We start from the raw sequence: 17,260 nt of genomic DNA, 5'->3' as shown, positions 1-17,260 counted from the left end.
CATGATATATACTCTAGAATGAATAAAATATGTCATTATGTAACAGGTGGAGGCGGCCACAACCGCTCCCTCTTTGTTGTGGTAAACACTGCCATCTAGTGACAGCCTTTTGAAGCTGTCTATTATAATTCAAATTCAAAATTTATTCTCTTTAAGGATTACAATGCTGAGTTTACAGAATTTGGTTATTGTGTGGTTTACATGTAGTAAAATAATAATTACAGAGTGTACCACTAGAACACCTAGCATGGCTAGGCATTTTGGGCAGACTTAAATTAAATCTTAAGTTGAAAATATTACAAAATTATGAGGTTAGTTGGTATTATGGCTAAGTGACTAAATACTAGTTTGTGAGTTTAGCAATGTGAATGCTTTTGTTTTGGCACTATACATAGTTTCAGTATTGGAGTATCACAGGCCAACTTATGACTAGTTAAGATTCATTATTTTGAGATTGAGATTGATATTTCTGTTTATGGTCAAATGGGTGAGTGAGTGTAAGTGTTAACCACCAGGTGGTATTCTTGTAATTAGTTGACAGGGTGTATCAGGGAGATAAGATATTTTCTTATGGTAGTTTTGAAGGTGATGAATGTGTCAGCAGTTCTAGAGTTCTCAGGTAGGGTGTTCCAGATTTTAGGGCCTTTGACATACATTGAATTTTTGTAAAGGTTTAGTCGGACACGGGGAATATCATAGAGATGTTTGTGTCTGGTGTTGTGCCTGTGGGTTCTGTCACAGTTATCAAGAAAGCGTTTTAGGTCAAGGTTAATATTGGAATTTAAGGTCCTGTAGATGTAGATTGCACAGTAGTAAGTGTGGATGTACTGAACAGGGAGTAAGTTTAGATCTATGAAGAGTGGGGGGGGGGGGGGTGTTGCCAGGGATGGGATTTAGTGATTATTCTTACTGCGGCTTTTTGTTGGGTTATTATTGGCTTTAGGTGTGTTGCTGCAGTTGAACCCCAAGCACAGATAGCATAGGTGAGGTATGGATATATATAAGTGAATGGTATAGTGTGAGAAGGGCAGTTTGCGGCACATAGTATCGTATCTTGGAGAGGATCCCAACCGTTTTGGATACTTTTTTGGTTATGTGTTGGATATGGGTGCTGAAGTTCAGGTTTTTGTCGAGGTATAGGCCTAGGAATTTGCCCTCATTATGCCAGGCAATTAGAGTGTTGTCGATCTTAATGTTAATTTGTGCATTTCCTGCTCTGTTACCAAACATAATGTAGTAGGTTTTGTCAGCGTTAAGCGTAAGTTTATTGGCTGTCATCCAAGTCGATATTTTGATCAGCTCCTCATTAACAATGGTGTTGAGGGTGGCAAGATTAGGGTGAGAGATGACATAAGTCGTGTCGTCAGCAAAGAGAATGGGGTTCAGGTGTTGAGATACGTTTGGAAGATCACTGATGTATATGAGGAAGAGCAGGGGACCAAGGACACTTCCCTGCGGAACTCCAGTATCAAGTGGCTGTGTTGTTGATGCTGTGTCTTTAATGGTGACATACTGATACCTATTAGTAAGGTAAGATTTGAAATATGCAAGCACATGGCCTCTTATACCATAATGGTCAAGTTTGTGGAGTAGGATTCCGTGGTCTACTGTGTCAAAAGCTTTTCTTAGGTCAATAAAAATTCCTAGTGGATATTCCTTATTTTCCAATGCTGTGTAAAGCAGATCTAGCATTTTTATGACTGCATCGTTAGTGCTTTTATTTTTCCTGAATCCAAATTGGCAGGGGTTGAGTATGTTTTGTGCCGTTATAAATGAATATAGTCTCCTGTGCACAAGTTTCTCGAAGATTTTGGATAGCAATGGTAAGTTTGATATTGGCCTATAGTTGTTTAAATCTGTAGGGTCACCACCTTTATGTATTGGTGTAACCCTTGCCGTCTTGAGTAGTTTCGGGAAGGTGCTAGTTTCTAGTGACTTGTTAAAAAGTAATGAGATAGCATGCGAGAGGACATGGGCCTCTCTCTTGTACAATAATGGTGGGACATGAGACAGATTCCCTGAGTTATTTTTAAGTGACTTTATAATCTCGGTGACTTCCGTGGGCTCAGTTGGAGCAAGATAGAAGGTATTTGGGAAATTCCCATCTAGGTAGTCCCCGGCATGGGCATTGGTACGTGGGATTTTATTTCCGAGATGCTGTATAGCCCTTGTGGCTTAGCGCTTCTTTTTGATTATAATAATATTGGCGAGATTAGAACCTATGGTTGAGAAGAAGTCGTTTATCTTGTTAGCTGTGTCAGTGGGATGCAGTGGTGTTTCAGTAGGTTTAGTTAGGACAATATTCTGAGAGAGTGTTTTCCAGGTCCTTTTTATATCTCCTCTTGTGTTAGTGAATCTACTGGAGTAGTATAGTTGTTTGGCTTTCTTTATTACTTAGGTGAGGACTGATGAATAGTGTTTAAGAATATCTTTGTGTATTAGGCCTTGTGATGACACTCTTCAGGTCACTTGTTCTATCTAGGCTGGAATATTGCTGCACACTAACAGCACCTTTCAAGGCAGGTGAAAAGGCTGACCTAGAAAATGTACAGAGAACCTTCACGGCGCGCATAACGGAGATAAAACACCTAAATTACTGGGAGCGCTTGAGGTTCCTAAACCTGTATTCCCTGGAACGCAGGCGGGAGAGATACATGATTATATACACCTGGAAAATCCTAGAGGGACTAGTACCGAACTTGCACACGAAAATCACTCACTACGAAAGTAAAAGACTTGGCAGACGATGCAACATCCCCCCAATGAAAAGCAGGGGTGTCACTAGCACGTTAAGAGACCATACAATAAGTGTCAGGGGCCCCGAGACTGTTCAACTGCCTCCCAGCATACATATGGGGGATTACCAACAGACCCCTGGCAGTCTTCAAGCTGGCACTGGACAAGCACCTAAAGTCGGTTCCTGACCAGCCGGGCTGTGGCTCGTACGTTGGTTTGCATGCAGCCAGCAGCAACAGCCTGGTTGATCAGGCTCTGATCCACCAGGAGGCCTGGTCACAGACCGGGCCACGGGGGCATTGACCCCCGGAACTCTCTCCAGGTAAACTCCAGGTATATTGCTTTTCATATTGGTGTTTCTTATCAATGGATTTCAGAATGGTGCTGGTTAGCCATGGGCAACCAAGCCGTTTGTTTGTGATCTGTTTTGTTTTTATAGGACAATGTTTGTGTCATGTGGGTTTTCGATACATGGATGGGGTAAGAATACTCACGTAGGCTGGTAGTACGTATAATATATAACGGGAAGTATGGAAAGCGCCAACAGCCGACCTGTCTCTCTCTCTGCCTAACTACGACTGACTCACAAGTGTCTACAGTGCGAGGGTGTTTGAAATCCTGCTATGGTCAGCAGCAATATGAATACAGTCAATGATTCACACAGACGGTTGGTAGTGAGTCATCTACTGGTACACTGGTTACTGGTAACTGGTTACTAGGAACTGGTACTACTACTGAGAGCTCGGCGAATGTTTGTTGTATAGTCTAAGTAATTTGTTAAGAAAAATGTCTGTCCAGTCATCAATACCATTGGCCTTGGAGAATTCTGTAGGCCAGTCAACAGTCTCTAGGTCAGGTGTGAACTTCCTTATAGAGGCCTCATCATGGAGTCTAAATGAAACTTTGTTGTATTCAAGTGGTGGTTTACTAATGTTTGTCAAGAGGAAGGTAGGGTAGTGGTCTGTAGTGCTATCTGTGATTATCCCTGATTTAAGGGGGGCTAGTATATTGGTCCATATGTGGTCTATTATGGTTGCACTTGTTTCAGTGAGCCTGGTTGGTTTAGTTATTGTTGGTATGAGAAGTGTGTTGTTCATATGGTTGATGAAATCAGTTACAGGCTGATCATCTAGTAGGCCAAGGTTGATGTTGAAGTCTCCAGCTAAGAGAAGGTGGTGCTTATTCATTTGTCTGTTTGTTATTAGTACCTTTAATTTCTCACTGAAATTTGGGATGTTTGTGTGGGGTATCCGGTAAATGGCACCGATTGTTATAGGCATCTTAAAGTTTTTTACAGTAAAATTAGCAAAAATGTATTCTCCATATTCATCACTAAAGCAAGTGGTGCTAATACAAGATAATTGGTTAGAGTAATAGATTGCAATACCACCCCCAACTTGGTATGGTCTGCAGTTGTGGATTGCTGTGTATCCTGGTAGAGGGTAGATATCTATTGTGTCCTGCTTAAGCCAGGTCTCAGTAAGAATAATGCAGGAGAAGGGTGTCTTTAGTGATTCAAGGAGTGCCAGGAGGTCATCATAGTGTTTGCTTAAGGACCTGATGTTGTAGTTAAGTACTGATAGACTTTTAGCATTGTTTAGGATAGTGCTGGCTTGTGATGCTGTGTAGTAAAGGCAGTTACTTTCCAATAGGTTTTGGTTGTGTGTCAGATTATGGAGGTTTAGATCAGGGTCAACGTGATCAATCATCTTCTAGGTTTAAATTATGGTTATTTATATCCTGAGTTGTGTGTTGAGTTTTAGTACTGATATCTGTAGTGGTGGGAAGTTTGGACAAGTATATAGCTATAGCATTTTGGTCATGTAGAGTATAGTCACTAATACACATAATGGAGTTGGTGTTGTCTATGTGTTGTGCTGGAATGAGCTAAAGTATAACTAGGTATAAACTAATAATATAAAAAAACAAATTAAATATAGCACAAGACTCTTACTTGTAATGACTTTGGTATAGTCTATGTATTGAGCTAGAATGAGCTATAGTACAACTGAGATTATAATTATCTTCATGGGAAAACCTAGAGACAGAGAAATTCAGCACCCTCATTCCCAACATTGTTACCTGGCTAAGATATGTTAATGATATGTTGGTTTTCTATCCGAGACGTCTTGATATCCAGGCCCTAATCGACAAGATTGATGCTGCCAAGCCATCAATAAAGTTTACAATTGAACTCAAAAAAGATGGCAAACTTACTTTCCTCAACGTCCTCCTGTGCAGATCTCCTGGCAGTAACAAACTTCTCTTCAAAGTGTGTAGAAAACCTACCAACAAGGACAACCTTGTACACTTCTATTCACACGAAGACACCCACACTAAAAGAGGAGTCCTCATTGGCTTCTTGAGAGCTCTTTGCATCTCCAGCCCTTGTTTTCTTGAAGAATGTATTTACATAACACAAGCCTTTATGTCTTCGGTTTCCATCTTTCTTCACCCAAAATTACAGACTCAAGGCACAAGCTATCCTCAACAAACCGCCTGTAGAACAGCCCTCTAAGCAGTTCATAGTGCTCCCATGTGGTGATGCCACAAATACTTGCTGGGCACTTGCTAAGAGTGACATCAATGTTTTCACCATAAACACATCAGTGAGCATCATGCTGAGGGCAGTGGTAGACTGTCTATGATGTTAGTAATAGTGATAAGGGCAGTGGTGTCTATAATGTTAGTAATAGTGATAATGTTAGCGATGAGTGTAATGAGGTTAACCACATTGACATTAATGTTGAATACAATACTGTTGATAAATGTCATGAAAACAATGTTGGTAGTGGTGTTGGTGATGACAGTTATAGTGATGCATGTAATGCTAGTGGAGGAGGGAATGTGAGTGGTGGTGCCACCTATCATACATTCACACATGAACAGCATCGTGCTCTGTGTAAACAAAGACTCCCACGAGGCCTTATAACTGGAAGTGTACTTAAAAAACTCATGGACACTGATAAGGTCTGCATTTATATGAAATTTTTTTTCATTATGCTGAGAAACTAAGCAAGATCCCACAACTTCTATAATGGATCAAAACTCGTATTAACTTTCTATATTTACTCAGGCATTCTCTGACTTCTTGACAGCAACTGATTTATTGCACAAACTTTGATAATACAGTGGTACCTTGACTTATAACACAGACAGAAGGAGATAGAGATAGCCAAAGCAAATCAGCCAGCCAGCTGGCCACCCAACCAGCTGAACATGTATTACATGTGTTCCAGAATTGTTTCTCTTTTTTTAAGGCATACGTTATAGAACATTTTGGCAGGATGACACTACCAGTGGTATCAAAATTGAAAGGATGTTACACATTGGTTATTATTAAGGTTTTTGATATTTCCTCCATATGTCCTGCGAGTGGTGATGTATCTGAAGCTCGCTCCTAACTTGGATTTTGGCTTGCAACTTGAAGCAAAAAATTGACCGAGCGACAGCTCATAACTCGGAAAACTTGTAATGGGGCACTCGTAAGTCAAGGTACCATTGTAGTTCTTTTAGTGCTCCTCACAGCCCTAATATTCCTCACAACCCTTTGTAACTCTACCTCTGTTAGCCTCTGCACCTCTGGCTCCTCTCTGCTTCAGCAACACCCTCTGCCCTGCAGAGCTGTATAACCTTAATGGGTTTAGTGCTTGTTTTTTATTATTATCTGACAATGCTTATAATGCAACCTCATCAAAAGTTGCCTATCATGGCTGCCTAAATTTGCTTAAAACTTTTCTTGGGGGAGGCAGATGAGATGAGCCTTGCTTCAATATGTTCATCCCAAATCTTATCTGAACTAGACTACAGAGATCAACTTTGATCTTCAGCCTCCCTTGCTTGCTACTATTCTCTAAACATGAGCCCATTTATCATGTTCTTTGGACCTTTTTGTTCTTCCCTGGATGAGAGCCTGTATACAGAGGCATGTGTCCCCTCTTTGGATGAACAATGTGAAACCTGTTGTTTCAGCTATTTTGTCCTTTTTGTGGTTAATAGTAAGCCTGGTTTATTTCGTTGTTATAATAAATGAAACTTATTTCATTGTTGTCTCCACTTGCTGTACCCCTTTCCTCTTTGTAGTTGTACTCCAATGACATTCCTTAATTTATCAGTTCTTCATGTTCACCCTGCATCTGCAGTTCTTCTCTCCTTGGGAAGCTCTAATGATTCAAGTTTGCTTCTCCCCATTTCCATGCCTTCCTACCACAACCTTATGCTCTCTCTTGAACACTCACTCATTCTTTCTCGGGCTACAGCTGTATACACTGATAGGGTAAAACAGTGGATGTGAGAAGTGATACCACAATTAAAGCTCAAGTTTGTTGCTACTCTCCTCTTCTACTTTCCTTCTGCATTACTAAACATAATTTGCCTTGGCTCCTTCACTACTAATAGCCCAAAATATTTTGGTTTATTTTTTTTTCTTTTACAAGTATTGAAAATTATTAAAAAAATATAAGAAAATTATTATTATTATGCCATTTCCCTTATGTGAAGTTGAAAAATTATATAAAAGGAAAAAATCATACAAAACTATTATACTGTACTAATTTACTTTTGCATAATTTTCCAATATAAATTATTTTATTAGCAAGTATATCTTTTTGATTATAATAATAATAATTAGCGAGTATAATTAAACACCTAGTTATTCAATACACAAAAAATTTGGTTTACAACCCATTCATCTTGAAGACAGCCAAACTCTTCACATTACAGTAAACATACATTTTATGGTATAAATTTTCCATCCCGAGCATTCTGAGCCATTGTAAGAAGACCAATGAATGATTCAATTGCATTCATGTCAACTGAGAGGGTCTTCATCTGTAATAACAAAATAACTATAATCAGGTCTATTATATGCAGTAATTCATAAAAAAATTGGAAAAAATTACCTAAAATATTCATAAAATACAGTAGGGCCCCACTTATATGGCAGGTTACGTTCCCGGCTACCGCTGGAAAGCAGAACACCATTTTTTCCACTTATAAATGCCAGATAACAAGTTTACACTAACATATATTAAGTTAGCAATAGAACTAGGCATTAAAAACATTAAAAAACCAAAATACACACACAGTATACTCATTACTTACCTCAAAATATTTGTAGTCTTAATGTAGGGTGAGGGGAGTAGTACTGTAAGAAGTCAGGTGTGGGAGGTATGGTAGCCTGCCAGGCCACCTCACCCAAACGTAATATACTATGACATTTAAAGTGCCCTAGAGCAATGTACAGTACACTCATTACTTACCTTAAAATATTTGTAGTCTTCATGCAGGGTTTGAGTAAATGATATAAAAACAAATAAATGAGAGAGAGAGAACGAGTAAATGAGAGAGGACAGAGCCGCAGAGTATGTAAACAAACAGACGAATGAGTCTGTTTTTCGTTGATACACGTTCGTTCCCATGTCTGTGAATCTTATACCATAATATAAACACCTTACATTGTGTACAAGTTGTCTCCACGGTAAAGAAGAATAAATAAAAGAGCAACACTCCCGTTCTCATGTAACACACCATTTTAAGAAGGAATAATGCTCTGAGTGAAGGCATATGATAGGAATAGTTTTCTATGGATACCCCATTAATACTACTGTGTACACATTTTCTTTGGTGTTGAACTAGAGAAAATGTTAGTCTTTCTGACAAGAATGGAAAAATATTTCATATTTATGTTAATTTATTCTACTGTGAGGTGTATTTATCATGTTTATATGTTACCTAGCATGTTTATTACATAATTTTGACAAAAAATATCACAGATGGATTAATTAAAATGTTTATATTAATGTAATATATGACATTTAATGCGCCTCAGTGATTATTAATGTGTGTTATCATTAATAATATGGCATCTTGAAGACTAAGAAGACAACTCTTAGTGGTTTTAACTTGTACCTGCATGCCAGCACAGTGTGTTAAGTTTATTTAGATACAGGTACACAAAAGTATAATTATCAGAGTATATATAAAATATGAAATATAACTTTAAAACACTTGAAATTTTGGAAAGTTTCCAGACATAATGGAGAGTCGTGCTCATGGAGAATGTAAATAAACTGGGTGGGGCACGGTGACTGTATTAGAAAGTCAGGTGGGGAAGCCATAGAGAGAGTTTTGGTCATAATTTGAAATGTCCATATTAGTGGAATGCTGTAAGGTGAAACGCCATAAAGCAGGGCCCTACTGTATACACATTATAGAGACAACAAATTCCAGAAGCAAGGGGCTAGTAACCCCTTCTCCTGTATGTATTGCTAAATATAAGAAAAACTTTCTTCTTTTTTGGGTCACCCAACCGTGGTGGGAAACAGCCAGTATGAGAGAAAACACACACACACATGCATGCATGCATTAGCACATGTATGCGCGAGAGTATTTAGCATTTGTTTTATACACTGACCATTTCCTTTTGATGCAGGGAGGCCCAACGAAGAAACATCAGTCACCATCCTGTGATCCCTAGTTGCTTTTCCAGAACAGCAGAGACAACTTTCTCCAATAATAACCCACTATCACAACATCCTCACTTTGTTTTACAACTGCGGGTATTATAATTCTTGCCTCCAAGACTCAATAAGATTTCCATGAATCCCTTCAGTGTTCCAGCTCCAAAGACTACATCAACTAAGACCACTCTATCCAATTTAACACATTCACATATCAGTTGGATGTTTAACCTTTGCCTCTCAATCCTCTTTCTTCTTTCACATCTTTCTAGCACTTAAACTGACAACTACATCACATTTTATCCACCTCAGATCTATAAACCCTTTTAATTTTATTAAGATGACTAAGGACCATTATCAACAGGAATGATAGGGCTGTTGGCCCACAAGTTTGGGTGTTTCCTAGTTACAAAGATCATACTGCACAGTACAAGTAGTGGAGAAAGATGCCTTTCATTAGTAGATGCTCAAGTTAAAATTCATATAAAAGCATGCTGTATTTATCTTTCTTGATGCGCATGAAGTCAATAATAATTTCTCTGGTATTGTGTTAATTTAATTTAGTTTACATAGCAGGGGGAGGTTGCTTAAACTGGATGCATATATTACAGAAATAGAGATGATTTTGATTGGTTTTAGTACTCAAAATAGCTTGAAATTAAGCTCAAAGTAGCGGAAATGTTAAATTTTTGCTGAAGTTCAAGAGTAAACAAATCACATCACGCATCCAATACACGTCAACTGGGGGTCTAATGTAAGTTTACTAATGCAGTGATATTATTTATACAATTATTACAATATTGCATAACAGTAAATCTTCTATTATTTTGGTGTGAATAAAAATTCTTTGTGAAAAAAAAAAAAGTCAAAATGAAATTCTTGTGTAAAGCCTGGAAAAGTAACTAATAAATAGAGGAAATGTTATTTTAGTACCAGAAATGCCTGCACTGTTTATTCTGAACCCTATTTTGAAATTTAAATATTTTGAACTTTGTGTGAAATTGGTCAAATTACCAATTTCCAATCACTTTACTGGGTAGTTGAAATAATTGATTGGGTGATTTCTTGTGCTCAATAGATAAAATGGAATACATACTAGTGAAATAACTAAGAATTTGGTCTAATGGAACAATGTAATTGGCCAAAAGTAGGACTCAAACCGGGCAAAATCGCCAATGCGTAAATATCACTGACACAGCAAAATTCGCAAGAGCGTAATTTCGTAAATTTTTTACAAAATTTCGTACTTTTTGTTTTATTACCTTCAGAAAAAGATTCTCTACCATTTCATAAGAAAAAATAATATTTTTTCTTAAATTCTTGAATCCTGTGAGGAATTTTCAGATAGGGGTCTAGACCCTCTAAGAGTTAAGGGAGTTTGTTATGGTATTTGGAAACTAACTGATGAAAACAATAACACTGTTAGGTGCCTAGGATTGGGCAACATAAAAACTAATTGCTAACCTGACTTCCAAAGTATTCCACATCTAGACAGATCTGAATGCGAATCTTGTCATCATCAGAAAGACCACCACTAACTTCAGCACCACCTTGAGCTCCCCTGTCCCTTGCACGCTTCAGTCTCTTAAGACTTTCTTCCATCTTATGAACAGAACTTAAAACATCATATGTCAATTTTCTATATCTGAAAAAGCATACTTGGTTAATCATACAAATAACAAAAAACTACAGTAGACTTTTCTTAAAATTAAATAAAGTACAGTAATACATATACTGTACTTGTTATATTCACAATCCAAATTTAAATTTTAGATTTAAACTGTCTAAAGACCATAAAACAATGCTGGGAAGAGTAAATTACAATGTAAAAATTATCTAATAAAATTTGATGGAAGAAAATTTTGTATTCTGTTTACTTTCTAGTATTCACTTTAATAAAAATTTCTTGTGCAGTAGTGCACAGTGCAAGGTCATGCTAAATGAACATTTACTTTAAGTTCAAGTAGAAAGCAAAGATATGATTTGTAAAAATAGAATTTATTAAAATGATAATGTGGAATGTAGCTAAAGTCATCAGCCATCAATTACAGACAGAATAACCCTTTTATTCTTTCAATGGAGAAACTATAAGCTTTACTAAATAATCTCAAGCATAACAATTGCAACAGCTGAAAAAAACAATACAAGAGAGAAAACAGTGCTGCAGTAGCAAGTAACTCACTGTTCAGATACGTCAGTGCACACCCTTGTTATCCAATGAACTATCAGATCACAGTCCACTTTTCCAGAATTATCATTAGAAAATGCTGATAGTACTGATGTTGCAGCTGCAATATATGGCTGGTGTGATGTGGGAGGAGCACGGTTTGTACGTCGATAGAGACGAGGTGTATCTGCCACTTGACGTAGTGACATGCTTGTTGCTCCAATCAGATCCTGGATTATTACTTCACTAAGTCCACTTACATGTTTTGACATTTTAATGCTTTGTTCATTAAGTTCAGCTGAAAGAATGCAATAAATTAAAAATTATTTTTATGCTAAAGAACACGAGAAAAAAAGATTATACATGAGGTAAGAACGATAGCATGACAAATGAACAGAGAATTAAACCCTTATCAAGAAAAATACAGTTTGCATGAGCATAATTTTCTAAGCAGAACAATGAAAGGATAAATTAAACCAAAATAAAAATAATGGTTTTATGGTGTGTTAAAGGTGGCACAAAATGATCACTTGGCAGCAACAACTTGTATTACAGTAGACCATTATATTACACAATAGTTATGCTCCTAAAAATGCCGTGTTACGTAAATCTGCGTTAAAAAAACTGAAGAACTTATGGGAAAAATAGGGTTACATTCCTATGAGCCCAAAAAAAGCCAAAAACTTCTTTTTATACTTCCAACCTCCATCTCCAATGTCATTTAATAATGTCATTTAATAATGTTGACAATTATCTATTGTAGATGAAATACACTCAGCTCTAAAAACAAACACAGCCCACAATATATCACAACTACTGCTAAGACTGTGCATTTATCAAAAATAACAGGTGAGGAAAACTGAAAGACTTACCATCTATAAGAGACAATTTATCAGCTGGAAGGTGGGCCACAAGTGGTTCAACTGACTGAGAGTACAAAGAAGGAAGTTTCTGGGCCATTTTTTGAACATCATGAACTAGACCAACTGCAGTATCTCTGGTATAGCTTGACTGTCTTTGTGATTTGTCTCCTGATTTTGTTGATAATCTGTCACTGTTAGAATTCAGTGATTCTCGTGGCTTTGTGGGAGTGTGGGTTTCCTTGGTGAGCTTTGATGGAGTTAATGCCTAAAAATGAGAATATCTGATACATGAATTAATGCATTTTAAATGCTTATCATTTGCAGCCTTCAAGAACACTAATATATGACATAACATATACAACATAACAAGGATATGAAAATACAGCCTCTCCTCACTTAGCGACATACTCGTTTACCAACACTTCAGACTTACGACAGGCTCTCTGACCAGTACAGTGGACCCTCAACTAATGGTGGCATCGTCTAATGCCAAAATTGACTAACAGCTCTCTTTGGCGTCAAAATATTGGCTCTACCAACGCCGAAAAACTCATCTAAAGGCTTTCGTCCTGAATGTGTCCATGTGCCCTGAGCGGGCCCAGCCACTCCAAGACTTCATGTATAGCCAGTGTGCCACTGTTTACAAGCCGCTGCGGTCGATTCCATGCGTACATGCGATATATTTTGTATTATTCCATTGTTTTTAGTGCTTGTAACTGCTAAATAAGCCACCATGGGCCCAAAGAAAGTTCCTAGTGCCAGCCCTGTGATAAAGAAGGAAAGAAACACAATAAAATTCAAGAAAAAACTTGTAGCAAAGTACCAAAGTGGAGAAGGAAGAGAGAGGGGAGAATGTGCCTTCTGCAGTGATTCAGTGATTTTACGATATGTACAATACTAAAGCAGCAGGTATCGATAAAGGCTATAGTGCCAGTCAGCAATAAAGCGTAGAATTAACAGTGTAGCAAGTAAGTTAAGCGAGTAAGCGATAGAAAAAGACACGAAAGTAACTCTCCAATGTTGTTAGATGTGTGTTTATCTGCTGAACATGTGCCCGCCTGCTATCTTCCACTACCCTAAACCTCTGCCAGCATCTCCTCCATCAAGCTAACTAATTAAACTAACATCTCCCCCAAGGTAAGTGTAAATATAAAAATGTAAGCATAAAAGTAAATATAAGTGTAAATATAAAAGGACTCCAATGGAAATACATAAGTCACTCTGACATTTTTTGGGATATCCTAGGTACTTTACACATATGATAATCTATGTAACTGTATTTGTGTATACCTGAATAAACTTATTTATAAATTAAAATGTAAATATTTCTTATTTATAAATTACATACATTGTGTAAGTGATGGTGGTGGTGGCAGAAGCTTCCACATTCACCAACATGGCTTCTCTCAGTGGCGGCCCTTAAACCCAACAACAACACTTACACCATTTACTCCTCTTATACATTATGACATACAGTGGAACCTCTACTTGCGAGTTTAATCCGTTCCATGACCTTGCTCGCAACTGGATTTGCTCGTTTGCAGAGTCAATTTTCCTCATTTAAATTAAGTGAAATGCATTAATCTGTTCCAGTGGAATTCTGTACTTCAATAATTTCGCTAATATTTATCTATCTCACTTAATCTAATATGACATAATAAACAATATAAACAATATACAAATATGATATATACTCTAAAATGAATAAAATATATCATTCATGTGGTGGTATGGGCAGTGTCGGTGGTGGACGAATTTGTCTGGAGACCGGGCAAAATACTTCATGAATAATTTAGCTAATATCATATATACGGCTTATTTATCTATCACAGTTCATCTAATATGACATAACAAACAATATAAATAACATAGAAACATGATATACATGTATACTCTAGAATGAATAAAATACGTCATTCATGTAGTGGTATGGGCGGTGTTGGTGGTGGACAAGAGTTTGTCTGGAGACTGGGCAAAATACTTCATGAATAATTTCGCTAATACCATCTATATGGCTTATTTATATATCACAGTTCATCTAATATGACATAACAAACAATATGAATGACATAGAAACATGATATATACTCTAGAATGAATAAAATATGTCATTATGTAACAGGTGGAGGCGGCCACAACCGCTCCCTCTTTGTTTTGGTAAACACTGCCATCTTGTGACAGCCTTTTGAAGCTGTCTATTATAATTCAAATTCAAATTCAAATTCAAAATTTATTCTCCTTAAGGATTACAATGCTGAGTTTACAGAATTTGATTATTGTGTGGTTTACATGTAGTAAAATAATAATTACAGAGTGTACCACTAGAACACCTAGCATGGCTAGGCATTTCGGGCAGACTTAAATTAAATCTTAAGTTTAAAATATTACAAAATTATGAGGTTAGTTGGTATTATGGCTAAGGACTAAATACTAGTTTGTGAGTTTAGCAATGTGAATGCTTTTGTTTTGGCACTATACATAGTTTCAGTATTGGAGTATCACAGGCCAACTTATGACTAGTTAAGATTCATTATTTTGAGATTGAGATTGATATTTCTGTTTATGGTCAAATGGGTGAGTGAGTGTAAGTGTTAACCACCAGGTGGTATTCGTGTAATTAGTTGACAGGGTGTATCAGGGAGATAAGATGTTTTCTTATGGTAGTTTTGAAGGTGATGAATGTGTCTGCAGTTTTAGAATTTTCAGGTAGGGTGATCCAGATTTTAGGGCCTTTGACATACATTGAATTTTTGTAAAGGTTTAGTCGGACACGGGGAATGTCATAGAGATGTTTGTGTCTGGTGATGTGTCTGTGGGTTCTGTTGCAACTATCAAGAAAGCGTTTTAGGTCAAGGTTAATATTGGAATTTAAGGTCCTGTAGATGTAGACTGTACAGTAGTAAGTGTGGATGTACTGAACAGGGAGTAAGTTTAGATCTATGAAGAGTGGGGGGGTGTGTTGCCAGGGATGGGATTTAGTGATTATTCTTACTGTGGCTTTTTGTTGGGTTATTATTGGCTTTAGGTGTGTTGCTGCAGTTGAACCCCAAGCACAGATAGCATAGGTGAGGTATGGATATATAAGTGAATGGTATAGTGTGAGAAGGGCAGTTTGCGGCACGTAGTATCGTATCTTGGAGAGGATCCCAACTGTTTTGGATACTTTTTTGGTTATGTGTTGGATATGGGTGCTGAAGTTCAGGTTGTTGTCGAGGTATAGGCCTAGGAATTTGCCCTCATTATGCCTGGCAATTAGAGTGTTGTCGATCTTAATGTTAATTTGCGCATCTCCTGCTCTGCTACCAAACATAATGTAGTAGGTTTTGTCAGTGTTAAGCGTAAGTTTATTGGCTGTCATCCAAGTCGATATTTTGATCAGCTCCTCATTAACAATGGTGTTGAGGGTGGCAAGATTAGGGTGAGAGATGACATAAGTCATGTCGTCAGCAAAGAGAATGGGGTTCAGGTGTTGAGATACGTTTGGAAGATCATTGATGTATATGAGGAAGAGCAGGGGACCAAGGACACTTCCCTGCAGAACTCCAGTATCAAGTGGCTGTATTGTTGATGCTGTGTCTTTAATGGTGACACTGATACCTATTAGTAAGGTAAGATTTGAAATATGCAAGCGCATGGCCTCTTATACCATAATGGTCAAGTTTGTGGAGTAGGATTCCATGGTCTACTGTGTCAAAAGCTTTTCTTAGGTTAATAAAAATTCCTAGTGGATATTCCTTATTTTCCAATGCTGTGTAAAGCAGATCTAGCATTTTTATGATTGCATTGATAGTGCTTTTATTTTTCCTGAATCTAAACTGGCAGGGGTTGAGTATGTTTTGTGCCGTAATAAATGAATATAGTCTCCTGTGCACGAGTTTCTCAAAGATTTTGGATAGCAATGGTAAGTTTGATATTGGCCTATAGTTGTTTAAATCTGTAGGGTCACCACCTTTATGTATTGGTGTAACCCTTGCCGTCTTGAGTAGTTTCGGGAAGGTGCTAGTTTCTAGTGACTTGTTAAAAAGTAATGAGATAGCATGCGAGAGGACATGGGCCGCTCTCTTGTACAATAATGGTGGGACATGAGACAGATTCCCTGAGTTACTTTTAAGTGACTTTATAATCTCGGTGACTTCCATGGGCTCAGTTGGAGCAAGATAGAAGGAATTTGGGAAATTCCCATCTAGGTAGTCCCCGGCATGGGCATTGGTGCGTGGGATTTTATTGGCGAGATTAGAACCTATGGTTAAGAAGAAGTTGTTTATCTTGTTAGCTGTGTCAGTGGGATGCAGTGGTGTTTCATTAGGTTTAGTTAGGGCAATATTCTTGTTTTTTTTCAGTTTGTGGGTCCCTAGAATCTGAGAGAGTGTTTTCCAGGTCTTTTTTATATCTCCTCTTGTGTCAGTGAATCTACTGGAGTAGTATAGTTGTTTGGCTTTCTTTATTACTTTGGTGAGGACTGATGAATAGTGTTTAAGAATATCTTTGTGTATTAAGACCTGTCTATATTGCTTTTCATATTGGTGTTTCTTATCAATGGATTTCAGAATGGTGCTGGTTAGCCATGGGCAACCAAGCCGTTTGTTTGTGATCTGTTTCGTTTTTATAGGACAATGTTTGTTGTATAGTCTAAGTAATTTGTTAAGAAAAATGTCTGTCCAGTCATCAATACCATTGGCCTTGGAGAATTCTGTAGGCCAGTCAACAGTCTCTAGGTCAGCTGTGAACTTCCTTATGAAACTTTGTTGTATTCAAGTGGTGGTTTACTAATGTTTGTGTAAAGTAAAAGGACACAAGTGCAACTAATGTGACATTTACTGTGGCAACGTTACGCTCTCCAGGAGCTTTATCAAGCCATTACCTGTGTCCTTTTACTTTACATATTGTCGGTAATTTTACCAACTTTATTACTAATGTTTGTCAAGAGGAAGGTAGGGTAGTGGTCTGTAGTGCTATCTGTGATTATCCCTGATTTAAGGGGGGCTAGTATATTGGTCCATATGTGGTCTATTATGGTTGCACTTGTTTCAGTG

The 17,260-nt window shown here is 37.6% G+C and overlaps 1 protein-coding gene across 3 annotated transcripts in view; it reads right to left on the bottom strand.

Moving 5' to 3' along the window:
• Positions 1–7,273: 7,273 nt before the first annotated feature.
• Positions 7,274–17,260, bottom strand: part of Cog2 (conserved oligomeric Golgi complex subunit 2) — a 150,157-nt gene continuing 140,170 nt past the window's right edge. For all 3 annotated transcript variants that reach the window (XM_070083863.1, XM_070083875.1, XM_070083870.1), the window contains 4 exons: positions 12,237–12,492; positions 11,380–11,662; positions 10,662–10,842; positions 7,274–7,566 (listed from right to left, as the gene is read on the bottom strand). In XM_070083863.1, coding sequence (XP_069939964.1) covers positions 7,471–7,566; positions 10,662–10,842; positions 11,380–11,662; positions 12,237–12,492 — 816 coding nt within the window. In that variant the 3' untranslated portion in view covers positions 7,274–7,470. The remainder of the gene's footprint in view (positions 7,567–10,661; positions 10,843–11,379; positions 11,663–12,236; positions 12,493–17,260) is intronic.

This window comes from Cherax quadricarinatus, chromosome 1 (assembly GCF_038502225.1).
Source record: "Cherax quadricarinatus isolate ZL_2023a chromosome 1, ASM3850222v1, whole genome shotgun sequence".
In the NCBI taxonomy this organism is placed as follows: Eukaryota; Metazoa; Arthropoda; class Malacostraca; order Decapoda; family Parastacidae; genus Cherax; species Cherax quadricarinatus.
The sequence above is the reverse complement of the archived record's forward strand: the minus strand, read 5'-3'. Positions and strand labels throughout refer to the sequence as shown.